The sequence below is a fragment of the Panonychus citri genome, unplaced genomic scaffold (genome assembly GCF_014898815.1).
Source record: "Panonychus citri isolate SS breed McGregor unplaced genomic scaffold, ASM1489881v1 Contig00125, whole genome shotgun sequence".
NCBI classification, from domain to species: Eukaryota; Metazoa; Arthropoda; class Arachnida; order Trombidiformes; family Tetranychidae; genus Panonychus; species Panonychus citri.
Window position 1 is genome coordinate 571,797 of NW_026515530.1, and position 23,060 is coordinate 594,856.

The 23,060-nt window shown below is 30.5% G+C and overlaps 1 protein-coding gene across 2 annotated transcripts; it reads right to left on the reverse strand.

Annotated features, from left to right (window-relative positions):
* Nucleotides 1–223: 223 nt before the first annotated feature.
* Nucleotides 224–22,698, reverse strand: LOC128390671 (inactive phospholipase C-like protein 1). 2 transcript variants are annotated; one of them, XM_053350425.1, is made up of 12 exons: nt 21,531–22,698; nt 16,935–17,084; nt 14,025–14,231; nt 13,002–13,269; nt 5,680–5,955; nt 5,196–5,399; nt 3,301–3,652; nt 2,729–2,984; nt 1,599–2,620; nt 1,349–1,471; nt 903–1,091; nt 224–817 (listed from the first exon to the last, which is right to left on the reverse strand). In XM_053350425.1, exons 1-12 carry the CDS (start codon nt 21,898–21,900, stop codon nt 308–310), a joined length of 3,927 nt encoding a protein of 1,308 aa, XP_053206400.1. In that variant the 5' UTR covers nt 21,901–22,698; the 3' UTR covers nt 224–307. The 2 variants fall into 2 exon arrangements, with proteins under 2 accessions (XP_053206400.1, XP_053206401.1); XM_053350426.1 differs by lacking the exons at nt 14,025–14,231; nt 16,935–17,084; nt 21,531–22,698 and adding an exon at nt 13,348–13,713.
* Between the last annotated feature and the right edge of the window lie 362 nt (nt 22,699–23,060).

The following is a 23,060-nucleotide window of genomic DNA, read 5'->3' on the forward strand; positions in this document are numbered from 1 at the left end:
ATGTTTCTATTATACAATACATACACACATACATTTCATTTCATTTAATATTGTAGTGGGAAAAAATCTATTTTAATTTACGTTTTTATCATAGAATTTGATTCATAATTTATTTGATATTATTGTTTAACAATCATGAGAATGGGGAAGACATGAAACGAAGTGATAACAATGTCAATTTCAGTAAGATTAAAAATAAGATTCAGAATTTTCATTTTGATGATTTGATTTGATTTGGTTTATTGGAAGATTTGAATCATGGAAGGATGGAGGTTGTGATAAATTAATTGTAAAGATGAAAAGATGATTAACAATTAGATTCTTCGGCAGTTGTTATGGTAACAGGAGGAGGCGATTTATCGCCCATGGGATGAAAATAACTGATTCTCTCATCGAGAGAGTCAAGATTTGGTGGAATTGGAGTGGTTGGTGATGAGGCGGGTTTCTTGAGGATACTACGAAGACGAGCATCACCGGGCGATGTCGGAGTCACCGGAGGTCCAATCGGGGGTTTTATCTCTATCGATGAGGTTGTCGGTGAAACTCCACCTGAGATTATTGAACCACTCAGATTACTCCCTCCGGTGATTCCTGACGGTGTTAATGAACAAGTTGAAATGTTTCCTGGCGCTAATACTGATGAAGGTGTGGCTGAGGTGGAAGATGAAGATGAAGATGACAAGGCAGCAACAGAGGCTAAGGCTGAAGCGGAAGATTGAGCAACTGATGAGGCCAATAAATGATTCGCATTCGTTTTATTGGTTGATTCACGTTCTCGAGAAAAAAGTCGTTCCAGTGCTTTACTTAAACGAGTTACCTGATTAACGATAAAACAGACAATTGAATTAAAACAAATTGTAAATTAAAGAAAGGAAATTAAATCTCAACGAAAATAATGTTACCTGTTTCAAGGCGCATTCTGAATCATCTTTAACCGCACGAAGAATATCAATCTCCGTCTTGATAAGGCTTAAATTCCACATGAAATTTTCAACGGCTTTATCCGCTTTTCGACCTTTAATTCCCGCTGAAATGCTTAATTGGTTCAATTCAAGACCAAGTCTAACGATAACATCATGAGATTCGCCCAACTAGTTGAATAAATAATTTAGAGAACAGAAAATTCATTAATATTGTATATTCAGTAATGCTTATCAATTAGGAAAAATAATCATCCTCATGATTAAATAATCATGGAAAAGTGAAATTAAAAACTTTTCTCTTGCAAATTTGATTTTCATTTTATGATACAAAGATTATTTCTTCAATAATTATGAATTATTAATAATAACCAGTGATCATGGTTTTGATTATAGTTAATTAGTAATTGGAAAATTGTTCTAATCACCATTTCGAGTAAAAGTGATGAACTTTGTGGAATGGACACAAATTCAGCTAATGCTTTATCCAATGCTGAGATTGATTTCTGCAATTTCACCGTCATTTCACCTCCAATTTTAATCGCCGGTGCCTAGTGATTGGTACAAGAAGAATAGAATAAAAAAAATGACTCAAATTAAAAGAAGAAAACTTTCCAAATGCTACCCTAGAGGGCGCAAGTGAACAGAACGTTGATAGAATTTGTTTATCATAATTACCCCTTCATTTGATGTGTCGATATGAAAACTATTTACTGATGAACATGAAGCCAATCGAAGAGTTAAAATTCTTAAACATTGAGCTACATTCGCATTCTCATTGAGGTTACACTCATCACAAAGGTCAATCATTGACTTTTCAACATCTTTACGAAGTTGAATCGATTGGTACAAAAGGTTCGATACATTTTTAAAAGCTTCATCGGCCTGTTTGATTCCAATTGATCGAAGGTCATTTGACTGTTTACTTCCCCAGGAACGTTTTCTCCGTAACTTTTGCTTTGACCCATATCGATGTGTCATTGAAAGGTGAACAAAAAGAACAGCTTCCGGAATGAGCTCACCATTGTAGGCCGAAAGTCGGACATGTCGATAACCTGTTTGAACACATTCAATTGGAATCGTAGCTTGACCAATAAAATCATCGTTAATATAATCATCATCTAGAACGACAAGTCGTAATAAAGCCAATTCTGGAACTGAGATTGTAAACTCAAAAGATTCATCGAAAATTGGATTATTGGCCTCATTTGAAATGGTTCGAGTTCGCATTTCAGCATTATCGGCAGGTACACCGAGAACCTGAACAGTAACATATGGATCAATGGCAACCGCTTTAAAAGAAGCCCCTTTGGGTCGGGGAAGTTGTTGACCAGAAATAATTTTAACTCGTAAACAAAGAGGATCAATACCCGGAAGTGAATCTTTCCTTCTAGCATTGAAAAGGCAGAATCGTTCCCGAAGAAAGGCTGGTTTAAGAACGTAACCACATCCGCCATTCTGATTGAACCAACCTCGATAAAGGTCCATCATTTGTCCAGAAGATTGATAATTCATAGCAACCATTTGGGATCCACAGTTCCAGAAATCAAGTGGATTAATATTAGATGAATCGATTCGACCTCGATCGGGAGCTACCTGAGTACAATAGTTTTTATTGTGATGAGCAAAATCCTCAGGTGAAGCTAAGGCTAGTTTAGATGCAAATGCTTCGTCAAGGTAACAAACTTGATCATTTTTTTCTGCAAAAAAAAGAATCACAAAGATTATTGTCTATATTATATGAAGAGAACGAAAAGTTCTGGAAGGAAATAATCATTTATTCTACAACAAGATCAAGTATTACTCACGATTCTTAAGAACATGGCCAAAATCGTTGCAACGAAATCGCCTCAGGTAGACAAGGTCAGAAAGTTGTTTGCATAAAAAGGTCTTATTATTGACAGAATTTGAGAGATTGGATGATATGGAAGATGAAGAGGTTGAAGATGTGGTTGTATTGGTGTTGGCTGAAGGATTGATTGTGGTGGAAAATCGTGGTTCTATTGATTCATCTTCATCAGAAACTTCACCGAATTCATCTTCAGGGGAGGAAAGTTTTTTACCCTGGAAAAAGAGAAGAAAAAGAAAAACAAGAGAAAAGTAAAGACAGAATTTATATATTTATTTCCAATATGGAACAAATTTAAAATTCCAATCCAAAGGTCACTTGGAACTTTTTTTCTTGGCTCTCTTCATGTTCTCAGTTCAATCAACAATCATGATGAAAACTCGGTGATTCAAGAGTAAGTTCATGGTATTTGTTGAGGAAGAAAAAAAAAGAAAACACTTTTTTGCAATCAGCTAAAGTTCAGATTATTTTCATGATTTTCATGGAAAGAAATTTAAAATTTACTGATAAATATTGATTCTGTTTTCTTACCTTAATGATAATTTTGTATTTCAAAAGTTCTGGAGATAATAAGAGATTTGTATAGTTTTTTATCAATTGAGATTCAGAACTGTTATTGTTTATCATGTTATCGTTACATGTTGACTGTTTTCCTGGTGTTGGTGAGACCGATGTTGATGATGATGAGGATAAAGATTGATCTCCATTTACTGTTGATGATAAATTGATGGTGTTGTTATTATTTGAATGGATAACATGATGATCAATTCTGGTTTTCCCTGGAATGAATAACTTATCACCCAGAATTGTAGTTAATTGATTTGCTATTTCTTTCTGTCTCTCTAAGCTGCAATGATTTTCAAGGTGAATTATAACTGGGTACCTGTGATTAAAGAGATGGAAAAAAAAGTAAAGTCCAATTAGAGATTGACCAGAATCTGATTAGAATAATAATTCATTGGATAATCTTTGATTGCGTGATAATTGTTTAGATCGTGTTCAAGTGTTCAGTGTTTCATTCATGGTCATGTTTCTTAGTAAGAATATTGATCATGAATAATCATGATATTCATCATGGAAAATATGATTTTTTTCATCTGTGTCAACTTTAAATATCGATTATCGTACAATCTCAACCGAGTCTAGTTAATTTCTCGTTAAAGTACTTTTTGCTTTTTCTTCTCATTATTATCAACTGATTAGATGAAGATAATAAAAGGATGAAAGATTTTCTCTAATCATGATGATGATGAAAAAAGAGAATGGAGAGAGAGAGAGGAAGTAGATAAAAAGGAAGCTGAAATTCATCGAGATGAAATAAATGGAATAAGGGAGTGACATAATCAGGAAGTTCTGGAAGTTCTGTAAGATGATTAAGATGAAGACAAGAAGCAAAAAGTGATAATGATACTGAAGATGAAGACGATGATTTGGGAAGATTAATTTTTCCATTTTCGAAAAGTGATTTTTACAGCAACAAAAAAAAGAGCTCAAGGTAGAGGCAGAGAGAGAGCAAAGGTACATAAGGATTAGAGATTAGGAGTAAATGGATTAAACAATAAAAATCATCGAATCCCTCTTGTCTTTAAGAAACTCTGGAAACTGGATCAACTATTTTTAGACTGACCATCATGACCAGTGAATCAATTCCCTTTTATCATGGATTCTAATTGAAAAGGATGACTTGTAAATCCACCATGGACAAGATGATGAAGCAAGGAACAGAAATTGATAAAGTTAAAGATAAAAAGTAAGAACATTTAATGATGATTTAGTTTGAAAATCTCTTGAGAAACTTAGATAAATGTTAAAGAAAGAAAAATATAAAATAAGTTCCATGAGGAGAGGAGAAAGTTTAAGATAGAAAATGAGCAAAAAAAAAGATAATAAACTGAACAAAATTCTGAGTCTTTAATTTTTTCGTTCTTTACTCATAATCATCATGTTTATAACAAGAAAGATGGAAAGGTAAAAATCATCATGGTTATCTTCATATTATATGGATTGGATAAGATGAGAAAATCAATTTCATGTGAGTACATAAACAGGAAGGAAGTAAATAAAGGTAACAGTTGATTCTGAAGTTAGACTTTTCCATCATGATGATGAGTAAGAAATACAATTACATGAGTTGTATGAATTGATAACAAGGATATAAGTTTATGAGTAACTATGGATTAGATTGTCATATGGAACTAAAGAATCATCTTAACCATCATGAAAAGAGTTGCATGGTAAAGCTTATCATCTCATTTTCTAGCATTTCTTTCATGAAGATAGTTTCATGATGATGAAAAATTGTTCGTTCATGAAGGTCAAATAAATGAATACACATTATTATTATTGAGGGAAAAAAGATACTTCAATGTTATATTGAGTGTAAATAACTCATGATGAGGTTGTTAATGATGGTCAACAATACTTACGGTGATTGGACAAAGGCATATTCATTAATTGTCTCAAGGACATCTTGAAGGGGAACCTTGGTCGTTAAGGTATTACCATGAAAGACAACTGGACCTGTGGGGGAATCCCATGTATCTATTTTAACACACCGAGAGCCTTGGAGTAAAGTCTTACGATAGCCCTCAGTGGATGATGGTCCCTTTAATTGGTCCTCTAAAAGGTAACTGGACACATGAAAGTGAAAGGAATGAGAGATTAACAATAATATCATTAGTTCAACAGATTATTATTTTTATTATTATGCTGATTAATTGATTAGGTAATTTTATCTTTATGATACAGGGAGTGAATTTCATTTATTATTCATTTGTCATGTTTACCTATGGAAATTATTTTCTCCCCTTTTCTTATTCATTGAGTATCTTTTTATTATCCATAAAATGATTGGATGATATTTATTGTACTTCATGATGAGTATTTCACCATGGTGATGGTTTTACTTACGTATTGTGGGAAGTTGCGATGAAATAATGAGATAAAGATTGATTCATGTCTTGCCAGATGAAATTATGAGCTGGATTAATTAGATCAGATTCAGGGGAGACAAGAAGCTGAGTAAATCCATCGATCAACAATTGCTGATTTCTCTTTGATTCTTCACAAGGTTCATATCTATCGATAAGTTGAGCGCATTCCTCGAGTGTTATCCCGCATACACCTTGTTCACCTTCCAAGAATAACTGTAAATCCTCCAAAGTCATATAATCTTTTCCACAATATCTATTTTCCAAATAGTAGAGAGTAAAAGAAACAAAACAAAAAAAAAGATTCAAGAGTAGATCACGAAATTAGAGGCTTTATATTAGGTTGTCCCGTGCAAAATTGCGGAACTTGATTTTCGATTTTTGATTTAACTAGTGGTTCGATTTTTTTAGTATCTATCTTGAACTAGCGAGAAAATAGTAAAAATTTTATCGTAATTAAAAAAAATTTAATAAATCAAACAATTAATTAATTATTTGAAAAAAGTTGAAAAAAGTCAATTTTCAAAAATGACAAAATTCCAAAAAAAGTAATACTCCCCCCTGTGATTTGCTCGCTAAATTTTTCGGACTTTTTCGCTTCGATTGCTCACTAAATTTTTATTTTATCAATTTAAAACATTCTAATTACCTTAATTATTAACAAGACCTAGGTCATTATAATTATCCTTTTCAAAAAAAAATCGATTCATTAATTGATTTTCTAAGCCGTTCCAAACTCAAGAAAAGTGATTTTTTTCGATTTTTTATGTCCAGTTCGAACTTTCGAAAACTGGTGGATTCAGACCAAGAATTTTACCCCCCATTAATGTACTAGATTCTCGGGGACACAAATTGTAGAATATAATTTGAATTAGATGAGTTTTCGAAAAATTATCCAAATTCAAACGTCCGCACGTTTGCGTGGGACAACCTAATATTATTACATAAATTGAGAAGAAAATTGCGAAAATGAGAAATAAAAACAAAAGAAGAGAAAATGGAAAAAGTTATTCTCATCAATCGATAATATAATTCTGACATTCTTCTTGTCAAAATTATTATTAATATTCTGTTGGTGAAGAGTCCAATCAGTGTTAATTATCATGGAAAATTGTTGGTGAAATTAATTGAATACAGAATTTAGAGAGAAAGTTATTCCAATTTTAACCTGAGAACAATTATCAGTTCATGAATATTCTGATTCTCGGCAAGAGAATCATTTTTGTTCATGAAATCAAGGAAATCCGTTTCAACAATTATTCTGTAATGATCATTGATTAACTTTCAGATGATTAACAAATTAATTTGTAGCTTAACGAACAATGATAATTAATAATTCAAGGAAGAAGAAGCGATTAAATCTGATGGAAGGAAAAGTGAATTGAGTTCAATGAAATTTCTTTTTCATGATGACGCTTCAAGTTTGTCTGTCAAAAAAAGAGAAGAAAAAAGTTCTAAATTCTTGAGATGAGAATTTATAATAATCGAAGCAAAAACAAATTCTAAGCTGAGGAACAAAAAAAAATAGTTCTATCGAATTTTTGTATCTTTAAGGGTTAGAACCTTATTTTTTTTCGAACTTTTTCTCTCTCCTTATCTTAGGTCATCATCATCAGAACTTTTTCTTCCTCTTATCTGTTCAGAATTCATTGCATCTTCTAATAAGAAAATTCTAAAGGGTAGCAAGTTATTTCTATGGAAACTTTTTCCTTTTTCACCAACTATTTCAATTCCATATCATGTTTTGTATCATGAGTGTGTATATATAAAGTTCACCCTCAACTATTATTACATGATAATATCTTAATCTATTGTTATATGAAAACATTGTGTGAATACCAACAATTTATATATTACCTTTATCTTTAAAAGCGTTTCCATATAATCAACTTAGATATTTCAACAATGTTAACATTTCATGAGGAAAAATATGGTTACATGAATTCAGGTTGAGCATTATATTAATATTTTTTTTAGAAGATGAGAAAGAAGATTTGAAAAAAAAGTTCTGACCAAACTAAAAAACTTTCCAGAACCAACATGATATATGATTCAGATACATTTGCCACACCCTTGAATTGAACAACTGAATAATCATTTCATTCTGGAGTCAATTGTTATTCATATCAAAATCTTAATCTCAAGTTAAGGTTAATCCTTTGACGACGATGACGATGATGATGATGATGATGATGATCAGCTTACAACACCCACTTTAACTTCCTGTTGTCTATTGGAAACCTAATTGTAATCTCAGAATTTGAATAATCTTCATTGATAATATCATGAGTTGCTTGAATGATTTGCAAGCTTAGATTACTGGGTGAGACTTGTATCGAGTTTACATTTGAATATCTGAATGGTTAAAGATTGTGACTGAGGAAAATGTGAAATCTGATGAATTGTTTTACTCTCTATCTCTGCAGTTGATTGAGTGAAAAGATCAAAGTAAAAGATAATAGATTCTGAGAAACAATCAACTTGTAAGTTGATTGTAAACTGATTATAATTCATTGGGATATAATACTTTTCCCCTTCATCAGAACTGTAACCTGTCGTTAGCATTACTCTGAATCATTCAGGTTCAGATAATCTTATTTACAGTTGGATAAACTTTTCTCCATGAGATTTTCTTTCAAAAAGTCTAGAAGTGAAAAAAAAAGAAAATGAGAAGAGAGAATTCTGTGAAAACCATGATAATGATTCAGGGGAGAGAACGAGAAAAGATAAGATTGGTAGTCAGTTGATAAGAAAATCACATTGAATGATTAGGATGGTTATCAGAATTGGCGAGATAAGTTCACATCATGAGAATTCATTTCTGGTTACTTGAAATGGTCTCATCGAAATTCATTCCAGGAAAAGTGTATTTTCATGGTGATTCCAATGAATTTCAATCATTTTGATTGGAGGTGGGTGTTGATAAAAGATCAAGGTGAGAAGAGGAAAATTATTTGATCCATTTAAATATCACAATTCTACATGAAGATATCATCATGAAAACTGAACGTGAATCCATTTGATAAATATTGTTTATATTTACTGATTCTAATTTTAGTTATAACAAAAATAAATATTTCTCATTCATTTGTGTTGATATAAAAATGATTTTCAATCAAATTATCAACTTTATTATGATTAACGTTAGTCTTGAATTGTAAACATGATCTGAAATGATAATATTTACCATCAAGATTAATGGTTAATCTTTGAGTTAATTAAGTTTAGTTAATCTACTCTAGTGTCTAACAATCAAGAAGGTAAATCACTTGAGAGGATTAACATTGTCCATGAATCAGGGCTGAATGAAAATTCAAAGACATGATTTCACCTTTTTATCATGTAATCTCAGAGTCTATTGGAATCACCAGAATTGATTGGAACTTGTAATATCACAGAGAGAGAGAGAGAGAGAGAGAGAGATATCATCGTATCATTGTTTACATTGGTTCTAATGATGATAGATAATAATCTTTGGTCATCATCATTATCAACAATTCTAATCAATTCTGACAAATACTCTATTGGTAAGGTTTATAATCAGTAATCTTATTTGTTTTCTTCAACTTGAGTCCAGTGCTCAATGAAAGGTCGAGTTATGACCAGGAGATAATAATAATAATATTATTAACTGAGAAGGTTAGACAAGTAATGGTTAATATGATAACCATTAGATTTGAATTAAGGTTAAGTGATGAAGACAGAAAGTAATCATTTCCAATGAGATTCCATGAAAAATTCTGATTCCGACCAGTGAGTTACATTAGGTTGGCTATTTTTTATCACCATCAGCATCATGGTGATAATCATTATCGTCACAACTCAAACTATTATTATTATCATGATAAGATCAAGATGATTGGACTTATATAATAATAATAATAATAGTGTTATATTATTAAGCTTATGACAGTTACAATGTCAATGATACTTTCGTAAGAATTAAGTTAATTTGATAAAGTTTTTTTCTTTTTTTATATTCGAAAATTGGAAAATTTTAATTAACTTTTTTTTGTTAAAATTTCCAATTCTTTTTACTCATGTTTCCATGAGCATCTTAGGAAAATGTTTCTCAACATTAACATTTAGATTGTCAGATTTTTTGATTCTCGTTGAGAACAACACTTTACATGTTCTAAATTACAATTTGAGGTGGAAAAAGTTTTCTCTCTTATTGTTGAGAAAATAATAATAATCATGATATCATTGAATATGAAAAAGTTCTCAAAATCACCCATGAAACTTATGCTTAAATTCATCATGTATTTCAATGTAACTGGGATGTTATCTCACTTGAATATTAATGACACTGAGATGTAATATCTCAGATTTATGATAGAAATCATCATCACCATGATGAAGGAATAAAATCAGGTAAGAAAAATATATTAATTCTCAAAGGAAAGTCATTGAAATTTAGTGAGAATTCAGTTGGAATTCATAACAAGCTGAAAAATGAAACGTAAAAATATGAATAAGATTCAAGTTGAAGTTGAGATTTTCTCAAATTATCGAGTTGATTAATAATCTTATCAAGAAGAAAATATAATAAGGTGACATGATCATGTAGAAAAGGGGGAAGGTTCATGATTAAATAGTTACTTAAGAATCACTTTTGAAATTGAAACTTGAGACTGAACTTTGAGTGAGATTCAATTTTCAGAGTCAATGTTTTCTTCCCTCTCACTATCAACATGTTTAGACTGGATGATAAACTCATTCCAAGTGAATTGATAAAAATAAAAGTTCAGCAGAAATTCAGGAAAATAAGATGGCCTGAGAGCATCGAAAATGTTAACAGTCTCATCTTTATTATTATTAATATCATTTTCCTTCATCATGTTCCCTTTCTGTTTGAACGTGACTCTGGAACACCATGTAATTACCATATTGAGTCAATTCACAGAAAAATGAATTAAATTAAGTGTTAAAAGACATGGTGATACAATCAGAGTGTATTGAAATTGATCATCATGAAACTCAGTCAGCTGATGTTGAGATAAATTTTTGATAAAACTCAAGGATATGAATGACTTAGATGATATTTGAAACTGTTCAGGACGAAAATAGTTATAATCATAATCATCATCATTATTATGATATAATTATTTTCCAGTCTTGCATTCATCAGGTTATTATCATGATAAAGATTCATCTGGTTATCAAATTAACTGTTACATGAGAAACAGTTTTAATTATCTTATCAAACTATTATCATCTCAAGCGAAAGATGAACAATTTCAAAATGTTATCTTCAATCACTATTAATAATATTCACTGAGAACATGATATTCAGTATAATCAACTTATTGTCTATGGAAATACAATGTTACCATGATGATGAGGAAAACAATCAAGAAAAGTATTTCAATGTGTCTTATAGCCTTAGGGTATTTATCGGATTCAGTAAAGTTGATTGTTGCCTGGAATCAGATTCTAATGGAATTTTCTTTTTATTTCTCTCTCTTCATCGTTCTAAACAATTGAAATAATAATCATAATCTACTTTTCATGATATCAACTCATCTTTTTGTTTTTTTTCTCCTCCTTTGTTCATATTATATTGAAATTCATTCGTTGCTCCATTTTTTATTCGTGTAACTGTTTACCAACGAGTAACCATCATGATCATGATAAGAGTTCAGAATTTGTTCCAATGTAAATTGAATAAACTCATGTACGGATCAAATTGGAATCTAAACAAAAGACAAGTTCATGATCATGTTTATCTCCTGAAATGAAACCAATACAATAGGAATATCATTAACCGATTCAATTGGTTCATATTGACGATGCTCAGAATCCCATGAATATAATATTATTATTGAGAGAGAGAGAGAAAAAATCAAATGAACCTTAATATGAGAAGGAGAGAAATTTTTTTGTCAATTCTTTCAAGATTCTGATTTTATTCATGATCATTATTCAGAGATTGCAGATAGATTTTCAAAGGATAAATGAATATTTAGTTTTCTCAAAAAAAAGTTCAGACTCTAATGATATTAATCTGTCTTTCTCTAATAATATAATCATTTACCTTTATTTTTTTCTCTGTCATTTTGCTGATATTTATGGCAGAAACTGAATCATTTCATCCTGGAAACATGATCAAATTTCATAGAGAGAGATCAATAAGAAATGATAAACAAAAATATCAAATTCATGGTAATGATTTTCATCCTGAATGATGATAGCAACAAGATAACAAGATAACTTATTATTGGTTAGTATATTTTTCCACCATCAATATTTTTCACCATAACCTTCATGCATCATTTTATTATCATCATAATCATCACCATGGAAAAGATTATCATTATTATTATTAGTATTATCACAGTGGCGTTAATAACATAAAACCCATTGATGAAAATTTTGTTCAGTTTTTATATGGTTCATTGGATTGAAATGAATTGAATCATTACTAAGATTGATTTGAAAAGATTGAATCAGAGGAAAACCAATCACACAAAATGATATTCCCATCAATCAGATAATCAAATTTTTCCACCATCAAATTCATCATCGAGCTAATGTCCAACATGCTTTCCCATGAGGATTAATATATTATCATCAGTTTAGATAAACAAATCAACTGAGTGTTGGCGATAATGATGAGATGAGAGAGAGAGAGAGAGAGAAAAGTTCTTGAAAATGAAAATTCGGAAAAAAAAGAAAAACTTTTCCATCGATTCTCCAGCTGATTTCTCATTCTGATTCTAATTCTTCATTCAGTGGAAAATCATTCATGATCATGTTTGCTGATAATATTCAATTAGAAGGGAATTACTTAATTCTAATAACAATTTAACGTTCAAAGTAATCAAATTAATGTGTTATAACACAAGTAGAGTTGATTGTTGTCTTAATTGTTTCACATCATCAGATGAATTAATCATCTCTAAAGGGAATATAAAAATCATCTCGATAATGATGATAATAAATGATTAGGAATAAAAAAAGAAATAATTTCCAATGTTAATCACCATAATCATCATGATAATCATGTTCATGAGAGAGAGAGAGAGAGAGAGAGAGAGAGAGAGAGAGAGAGGATGAAAGTGTAGTAACATATTTAACAAATGACAAGGTAGATTAATTAATTATGATTATGTTAATTATCACGATAATCTAATGACTTTCATGAATTATATTATTGAATGATGATGATTGGAAGTTTTTCTTAATCATCCCCTCACTTAATTTAATCAGTTGGTAAAAAAAAAGAGGATTGATTTTGTTGTTAAAATTGAAACGGAAACGGAAATGATGATGAGGAATCTTTTTTTTGTTTCTACTCACCTTACAAGGATAAAATAAATATCCGGACGGGTTGCAGTCTCATAAAATAGGTTGACGAAATTGTGTTTATTGAAAAAACCTTTTTCGTCTCCATCTTTACCCAGATTATATTCAAGAAGTTTCTGTTTCAATCTACCGGAGCAAAGGTGATTATTCAATCGTTTCATCAGGCTTATCGTTTGAGGTTCATCAAGGACACCTCGAGATTCAATGTCAGCCTGATTGAAGGCTTCCTCTAACCATTTTTGTCTCATCTTTTGACCGGAAGCTGGACACGGAAGAGGACAAAGTAAAACCATTAAATATCATGGATGAGGGTGTAAAATTCAAGGGTGGGTGATCATACTGGTCATTGATTGGATTTGATTATGGACATTGTTATAAAAAGTTTCCATCATCATATCAATTTCATTGAGTTTACAAGTGTCTGTGTGGGTGGGTTATGATGGTCACTTAGCTTTGTCTCTCCTTGACCAAAACAAACTCAAACTGAAAATTGATTCTGGTCAGAAAAAAAATATCAACATCTTCAATTGAGATAATAGCTGTTCAAATCAATGGTTGAACTGGTGAAACTTGAAGTAATCAAAACTAAAGCTTTCAAACAATTAAGTCACTTGACAATTAAAGTTAATTACAGGCTCATAAAACAATTAAATCTTTCTTGATGGTAAAATCATGTTTCATGTTGGTCATGATCATCATTACTGTTTACAATTAATGGTCAGTTAAGGTTGAAAGACAAGAGAAGGAGAGACATTTAAAGTTAATCTAATCAACTAATTGTGATTAACAAACATAATACCAACTCACAAACTGATACCAATAATGATAATCAAATACATAGAGTTAATCACAGTCTATTCTGATTGTTGATTAGATAACAGGGAAACTGTCAAGGGCTTCATGGATCATAGATTAATCTAATTTGTAATCAGTTAATTTATGGTTAAGCTTGAATTCAATTTGAATGAGTTTTGTTTTTCCTTCATCATCATGATCAATGGAGATGGAAAAACTTACATTTATTAGCACCAATGAGAAAGTTCAATCCAGTGACCCAAATATTTGCATCTTCAGGTGATGGAGCAATTAAATCAAGTGTATCAAAATCGTCGCCGATGCTTATTGAGAAAACGCATTCTTCCGATGAGCTTAAACTGATATCACGATTTCTCATGATTTCGCTGTTTTTTCCAGCTCGAATCTCTTTAATATCCTTAATGGAGTCTGAGAGAATTAGAGAAGATAAAAAGAATCGAAGAGTCAAAAATTGGTCAGTAAAAGTGAGCCAACACCCACTCGAAAATTGGGAATGAAAATCTCTCTCTCTCTCTCTCTCTCTCTGAACCAATGAACTTTATCTCTCTCATCCTGAAAAAAATTCAATAAACTCGATTACCATGAGTTGATCATCACCAGAATCCATATTTCTTTTTACTCTCTGAACAATTTTTTTTCCGCTTCTTTGCTCATTTTCTGTAATCATGAACAACAATCAACAACAATTTCCTCATCATGATGCTAATATAATCCATCATGATGGTGATAATGACGAGTATCATCAACTTACCGTGTTAATTTAATGAAACATTTTCCCTCTTATCCCTGAAAAATTGTTTCCCTGGTTCAAATTAATTCACATGAATGAATTGAAATCCTTCAGGTTATATCCTTTTCGCCAGTTAATTTTGTTATCATGCTTTTTTTAGCCTCATCACCATCATCATCCTTTTTCATCATGATAAAACACTGAACAGAAATTGTTTCAATAATATACCTTCAAGCATTCACCATGATAACAAATGATATTCAATTAACAGCATCATATTGTTAATTACTATGATGAATATTAGTAAAAGTATTCATGGTATAAAATTAGAATCCATAAGTTGTCTGAGATTCTTGAAAAGTTCTGAATCTTGAGGATATATTTTATCATATAGAATATGTAATTAGATTAAGATTGATCAGCTATTAAGTTCTGATAAACTAGTAGTTAATTAAGGACAGAAATTCATTCTGAAATCATTACAATATCAATTCTTATTCAAATTCATTCACATTCACTTTGATTATCATGATAATCAGATATCAATATACATTCACCTTCATGGTGGCTCGTTTCAAATACTATTATCAGGGAAATACAATCACAAACACATGGAAATAATAATAGAACCATGAAAAGTTCATGATATTACATGAGATTGGAAAAAGATTGAAAAAAAAGGGAAACGTTTTCTCTTTCTTTCTTACTTTCTTTCTAGGAATTAAATTCGTTGCCAAAAAAAAAGTCGAACAGGCAAAAGAAAGAAGAGAAGTAAAAAGTTCTAATGCTTTCGAAACCTTGACTAATACGATAAATTTAAAATTGAAATGAACTTTTCTCTTACTTTTCTGTCTTTCTTTCCTTGTATTTATTCATCAAAAGTAATGAACCAGAATGGCGATTACCTTGAATTCTCAGTTTGTCAACTATTCACTTTCTACCATGGTGAATATCATGATTGTAGGTTACATGATTTACTACAATCTTTAATGAGCTATAATAAGCTTTATAAATGATTATCATGACTTTTGAACACCAAGCCAATGAAAATTTTCATGAGCAAAAAAATATACATGAGTATTAGTATCATGATATTCAAATATATGTAATAGCTTTTCTAGTCTCTTCCTCATCATTTGTTAATGTTCAAAATTATTAGATAATGAAAATGATTCCCTGTTATCCTCCTAGTTACCTGGGAGTGAATTCAAAAGTCTACCATGAAATAACCATGATAATTTATTCTCTCTCTCTCTCCTTGACTTTTCATTGAGCTTTTTTTTATCGGAACCAAGAAAATTTATTCCTAAACATCCTAAACTCAGAAATCTATTAATATCTTTTCACCATCATGATTATCTGGATCTAGATTTTCATCAATGGAAATTACTTTTTACTTTTCACCACCTTAACATGATTAATAATCAGTGGGTCAGATTGATTCTCATGGTAAAAAGTTTGTTAACTCTCTTAATATCATGATACAAATATCAAAATCTACCTGGTCCATGATTGATTGTCACCTTTATAATCATAATCTAATATATCAAACATTTCTTTCAAAACTTCAATTGATTCATTTCTCATTTCATGGTTTTTTTGTATCGTTTTTTTTCATATTATAATAGGAATTTGCTTCATTTATCTGCCCCTGAAGAGCATCAACTTTTCCAGTAAACTCTAATTCAAGAATCCAGGGGTTTCTCTATCTCCTTTTTTCAGAATTATCTTTATCACTCCCATGGGGCATTTATATTATTGTTACATTTTCATTATTACACCAACATACTCACTCATTCACTCGTTCATTCATCCAATATTATGTTGAAGTTTGTGGATAAAAATTAATCTGAGTAAAAGCTCTGATTCCTATTTTTTATTATTTCTTTTTTCTTCAAGAGGGAAAATCTAAATCAACATCATGTCCATCATGAATCAGAGTCAATATTCAACCTCTATTTTTTAGTGAATCTTGTTTCAGGATGAAAGATTGTGTAATGTGACATTTAATTTGAGAGATAACCAACTCAGCTCAAAGTGGTGAAACTTTTTTTTTCTCTCCACTTTCATGGTGACAAAGTTTTCAATTAGTCTGTCCTTCTCTTGGAGTTCAAATGGTAACATGATAGTTTTTCATGATTGATGAAGAAACAGAATAGAAGCAGAAAAAAAAGTTGCCAAAGTTATCAAATAGTTTCATGATTTCTATCTAATTCTTAGACATTCATGATGATGATGATGATGAATTTTGATGTGAGAATGATAAAATTTACTGCTCATTATGAGGAAAAAATTGTTTCATCGAATTGGACAAAAAAAAATTCATTCAGATACAAAATGAATGAGATTCGTTTTTATAAAGAAAAGAAAAAAGTTCTTACACTTTGCTTTCGACGATTTTTTAGATGAAGGTACCCATCGAATCGCAGTTAAATCTTCAGTCAGGGAAAAGAATCTTCGATATTGTCTCGTATTCGCCTTTATCTTTACCATGGTAACTCCATTCATCATCATTTGAAGACAGTCAAGTGCTGGAAGAGAAAACAAAAATGATTAATTGATGTAAAATATCAACATAATTATTGTCAACAGGAAAAGGAAAACAAAGTAACAATGATGATGCAATAAGTGGAATGATATTGATGATGGATCTCATATATATATAATATCTGAAGATAATTAAAATAATGAGATGTTGAGACGTATAGATATTCATTCATCATCATGTTCCATGAAGATAATACTGAGAATTCTTAAGTTTTCACCAGAATCTTTTTCTTATCCTGGTTAATGGGTTTGTTTACAGTTCGAGTTGTAAGTTAGTTTGGAAGGGGAAAAAAGTTCCATCACCAAATGAGAAATTATCTCAATTATTTCTGAGAATAATTTCTTTTAGTTAAATGATAATAAAATTCTGACTATCCGAAGCAATTTAAATGGCTTCTAATTTCTGGTTGACTCACCAAAAGCAATTTTTTGTAATAATATATTGATTGGGCTGTTAAATTGTTATCAACAATCAATTCACTTTGAACCTTCAGGTTGATTGTTGTCTAATAAGAAATTGTTAATGTTGATTGACATTCAATTGTTAATCATGATCAGAGGAAAATGTTTGACAATTACAATCATCAAGTAGAAATGTTATTTAAGTGACAAAGTTATAATCAACTCTGACATTTAATAGATGTAACAATTAGGTAAACATTGAGGATAACAATCAAACGATAATCGATTAGTAATAAAGAATATCCTAAATTGTTGCAAATTAATTTGATATGAGAACCGATTTAATGAACTTGCATGGGAACTCAATCGTTTTACATGTAAAGTTCATTTGCTCAGATCAAATTGAAACGAAAATTTTGACTTCTCACTTTGTGGTGCACATGAACTTGGAACTGAATTTTTTATCTCTTCTGTTACTTATTAATAATAAATCGAATTCATTTAGTTCAATTGTTCATGTTGATGATCATCAATATTTAGATTGAAATTATTTATCTCTAATCTCAGTCTACTGAGATTGGTTATCTCTTAATGTCATTTCAATAATTCACAATCAATATGATAATCGTACGAAACCATTTATTGATTATCAGTAAATTGTTGTTGATTGTTGATTGTAGATAGCTAATATTGAACATGATCACAAATAAATAAATCCCTTACGGGTTGTTACATGGAAAACATGACGATAAATCATTTCTTCATTCAATTTCGAATTTAGATCTTTTTTTTTCCATTTCCATCTAACCTTCGACAGTTTATTATTATTGATATTAGGTCAAAGTGTCAGAATGATGATTGGAATTATTATCGACTACATGAATGAAAAAGAGAGAAAATATTATTTACAGAAGATAAATAATATTCTAGTTCTCAGATCGAGTGAGAGAGAAAAATTTCTTCTATTGTAGAATTGATGATAAAAAGTTCTTATCATTATTACATCTGTTTACCTTATTTGAATTTTCTTTTCTGGCTCCATGAAAAAGTTTCTATTTCTTTTCGAAACCCTTAGGCCAAGGTTAGTCAGGATTCTTACAGAAATTCAGAGAATATCGAATTGGAATTGGAAGATTCCAATGTTTTCTTCTAATCGTCTTGTTCCAATCTTATTATCAATTCCATAGATATGTAATAATAATCTTTTTCTAATCATGATCCATTCAGTGATTCGTATGTTTATCTTTATATTATTATTATATGAGAATTGAAAGTTCTGAGAGAGAGAGACTGAAATTCTTACAAGAAAAAAAATCGATAAGTTTCATTTTTTTCCCTTCTCCGAAGGTTACATGATATCTTTTTGATTAAATTTGATATTGAACCAATTTTCACGATCACAATTCATTATCACCAATCGTAAAAGTGAACAACACAATTAATTAACTGTCACTATTAATTTAACCAAATCAACACTTGAGACAGTCTTCAAGTCTAATAAATCAAGTGTATCACCATCATGATAATAATCAACTAATCAGTAATTTCAAATTCAATTGACAGTAACAATATAACGTTGAAAAAAAGATGAGGATGAAAGTGAGTAGGTTGATAAAGATGAAAACAAAACGACAAATATTAATCGTTGTATTGGAATTGCTTAGATTTGCATATTGGATTTTCATCAAATCAACATTAGATTATCATTGAGTTGATTAACTTTCATGATAACCCAATTTTCTGGTTGAAGTTTCCCTGTCAAAATCAATCGATAACCTTAGCTAATGATAACAATTTAATAACAAGAGCCAAGAAGATAATTGATCAATTATTTAAACTAATTACGTTGATTAAGTTATTATGTCTTATTGGTAGTCTATTGAGCTTAATTGTTGAATTGTCTCTCTCTCTCTCTACGTTGAAAGTTACAATTGTATCAATGGTTAAAACTAATTGAATTAAGAGTAAAGAAGATTAAAATAAATTGTTTGAGATATGCAAAAGTATTAATATATTTATAAATGATCGTAATTTGTTTGATGGTAACAATTAACTTTTGGTTAGGGTAGAAATGGTAAAACAGTCAAATTGATTAAATTACCACTCACACACAAATGACAATCAAAGTTAATTCTGTCTAAAATATTATCAACTTTGAGATGCTCCCAAAGTTACACTCTAATTACAATAGAAATCAGAATCACAATCAAATAGTGATGATGATGAAGATAATGATCAAGTAGCGGTTGTTGTTGTTGTTGTTGTCGTTGTTGCTTCCTTTTTGCTGAGCCTATCAGGAAGATAATCTTGGCATGATGATGATGATCATCTGTAAACTGATTAAAATTGTTTCCACTTGGATGGTAATTGCAATAAAGAAGATTACAATTTAGTATCTTCATTTATCTTCATCCTCATGAGCATTGTGATGAAACCTTATTATTGAACAGACAGAGAGAGAGAGAGAGAGTCGATATTTAAATGAGATAAATCAACTAATCAATAAATTATCATCACAATTTATCATTAAACACCAATGGTATTGATGTATTATCATGTTAACAGAGTATTAAAAAAAGTCAATAAGGAAACAAAGGAAAAACTTTTTTTCTTCATTTACAGTTTACTATTTATATTATTGATCATTAATCACAATTGTTTAATGATAATAATCAAGATCATTGGACTGTTAATCAATTAATTAGACTGTATTTGTTATTAACCTTCATTGACGTAATTTAATACAACAATTAACCATAACAGATCAACTGGTGAGGTTTTACCGAGTTAATGATTAGTATCGTCATCGAATGGTTAACAATTAGATTGTTTTAAGTCTCGAATAAAAAAGAGATAGAAAAAATTGAAAGTTCTAAATTCGAATGACTAAAAATAAAAGTAAAAATAAACTTTGGAAAAAAAGAGAAAATAAAAAAAAAAGTTCTGAGATAAACATTAATCTCTTTTGCAAACTCGTAATCCCAATGAGCCAAATTAAAAACAAAGAAAATGAATACAAGAGTAAAGAGGAAGACAATTAATTGACAATTAAAACTGAAGGTTTATCTGTGGTTAATAGTTAATTGAATTAATTATTATCTCCATCATCATGTTTATCATTTAATCAGATCATAAATTGATTCTCAGTTTAAATGAATTGGAATGAAACTTGTAATTGAATCAAGTGTTTCAATGTTTCTCTCGGTTAATGTGTATTATTAGCTTTCTATTAGTTTGACTCTTCATTCAGATAAATTCAAGTTTCTTTCAGAATTTAGGAATTGGAATAGACTTTGAGAGTAACCATGAGACGATGATGATGATGATGATAATGAAGATAGAAAATAAATAAAGACTGAGGGAAAGAATAGAGAGGGTAGAAAGATAAAAAGTTCTAATATCGTATACAACATGCGTGAGTAAAGTTCTAGTTTATAAGATTATCATTGTAAAAGCGCGGGAAATGCTGATAATATGAAAAGAAAAACAGTCCAAATAACAAACTTTAACTTTCTGATGAAATAGCAATAAATTCAATTCAACTGTGAGTATTTTCAACTCCATGGTATTAATTCATTTTTGCATGAAGATGTGATGGACAAACAATAACAAGAAGATGAGGAAAATTAATTATTGATCTTGAATCAGCAGTTATTATTATTATTAGTTTTCTGTGTTTTTCCCATTAATCAAACAATTGATTTATATGAATAGTGAACAAAAAAAAGTGAATGATAAATTGATTGAAAATTCAGCAGAAAAACAGAAAACTGTCTGAATATAATTAATTTAGCTACAATGTTTTTATACTGATGATGATTGAAACTCTCAGTCTTTTTTTTTCATTGAGTATAATAAATAATCAAATAGTGAGAAGAAAACAAGTAATCACTGATTTACCTGTCAAGAGATAATTGTTACATCCTCATCACTATCACCAAGGGGAATATACATGAAGGAGAAAGAGGATGTGAAGGTGGGATGAAGATGAAGATGAAGATGAAGATGATGATGATTAGTTAACTTACGAGATGCTATTTTACGATCTCCTCCTGGATTAGCTGTTATACTATGGAAGCAAACTGATTTTGATGATTTATTGGTTAGATTGGGTGACGATTGTTTGAATGAGAAGACACTTTCAACTGTTTCCATTTGGTCTGTCTTATTGTTGATTTGATTATTGCCTGAATCAGCTGATGTTGGTGAAGATGAAGATGATTGTTTAAACTCACAAGATGAATTTAAATCAACACTTTCACTGTAACTTTTTTTTACATTGGTGGTTAAATCATTTTCCTGGTAATTGTTATACTCTGATGGAAGCACAGTTACCTCACCACCGGTACCAATATCTTCACCATCAATCAGAGCACATGGTGAATTTTTATCCATCATCAAGAAATGAGTTGAAACCCGATGATGATGATGATGATCAAATTACAATAAAAGTTAACCCAATGGTGAATATACAATTACAGAAACTAATTGAAGTGTTTACCTGCTATTGGGAACCATAAAAGTTACAAGTTAATTGTTGCATCAATTTCTCAAGATGATGATTGATAAGATAGCAGAGAGAGAGAGACAAAGAGATGCAGATGATGATAAATGATGCGAATATGATTTCGTTACTTGTTGTATTTGTATCTCTTTGATTATGATGGTGAAGATGATAAACTAACCCATCTTGTTGTTACTCTTCAACAATGTAACAAAACAAAAAAAGAAAACGAAACATCAACGTGACGAAAATGACGTTACAACGAACAAAATTTTTATTCTTCAATGTTAATCATTTATATTTATATTTCTCTCACTTTTTTTCTCTCTCTTTCTTTTCTTCTTCTTTTTCTGCTCTTCCTATTATTCATTCATTCATATTTTTTTTTGTTACACAGTTTTTCCTCTTTTTGTATTCACTATTCACTTCACCTTGTATTATATTGTTGATACCTTTCAATTGTTGGGGTGTTGTTGTTGTTGATGATGATGATATTTCCATGAAACTCAGCACAGGTTAATATTTATGTTACTTTTTGCTGATGATGATGCTTTCTCCCGGTTCTCGAACAACAAGAAAAGTATATAACATTAAATTTCAACGTAACTTTACCATGTTTTCTGGCTTACTGAGTATATTTTTATAGCTTCACAACGTATACAAAGTTCAGTGTGTGAGTGAGTGAGAGAGATGATGATGAGGAGGAAAAGAAGCAGATGATGATGATGAGAAAGTTTCTCTTTGTATTTCCCTGTTTCTTCCTGGCTCCATTTCTCTTTCTCTCTTTTTCTTGGTGTTTCTCACTTAATCGATCTTCGTATTCGACAGAATCTACTTTTTATCTCTCTCTCTCTCTCTCTCTCTCTCTCTCGTTTCTTCCTTTGGGGGTTTCTCTTTCTCCATTATCTTCTTGTTTCTGAATAAGTCACTAACGTTCTTTGAAAAGAGAGTAGAGACTCTCTCTCTCTCTCTCTCTCTCTCTCTCTCTCTGGGTTTCTTCAATACGACGAATCCATTCAGTCCTTCATATTCATCTCTCTGAGCTGCTCCAACA

What these genes read in the sequence shown, in the direction of transcription:
- LOC128390671 (XM_053350425.1), bottom strand. Translation starts at nt 21,900, where the DNA reads ATGATGGATAAAAATTCACCATGTGCTCTGATTGATGGTGAAGATATT. An exon ending in TATGCCTTTGTCCAATCACC is followed by an intron (nt 3,653 to 5,195) that starts GTAAGTATTGTT and finishes CTTTAATCACAG; the next exon opens with GTACCCAGTTATAATTCACC. An exon ending in TCGACACATCAAATGAAGGG is followed by an intron (nt 1,472 to 1,598) that starts GTAATTATGATA and finishes ACCAATCACTAG; the next exon opens with GCACCGGCGATTAAAATTGG.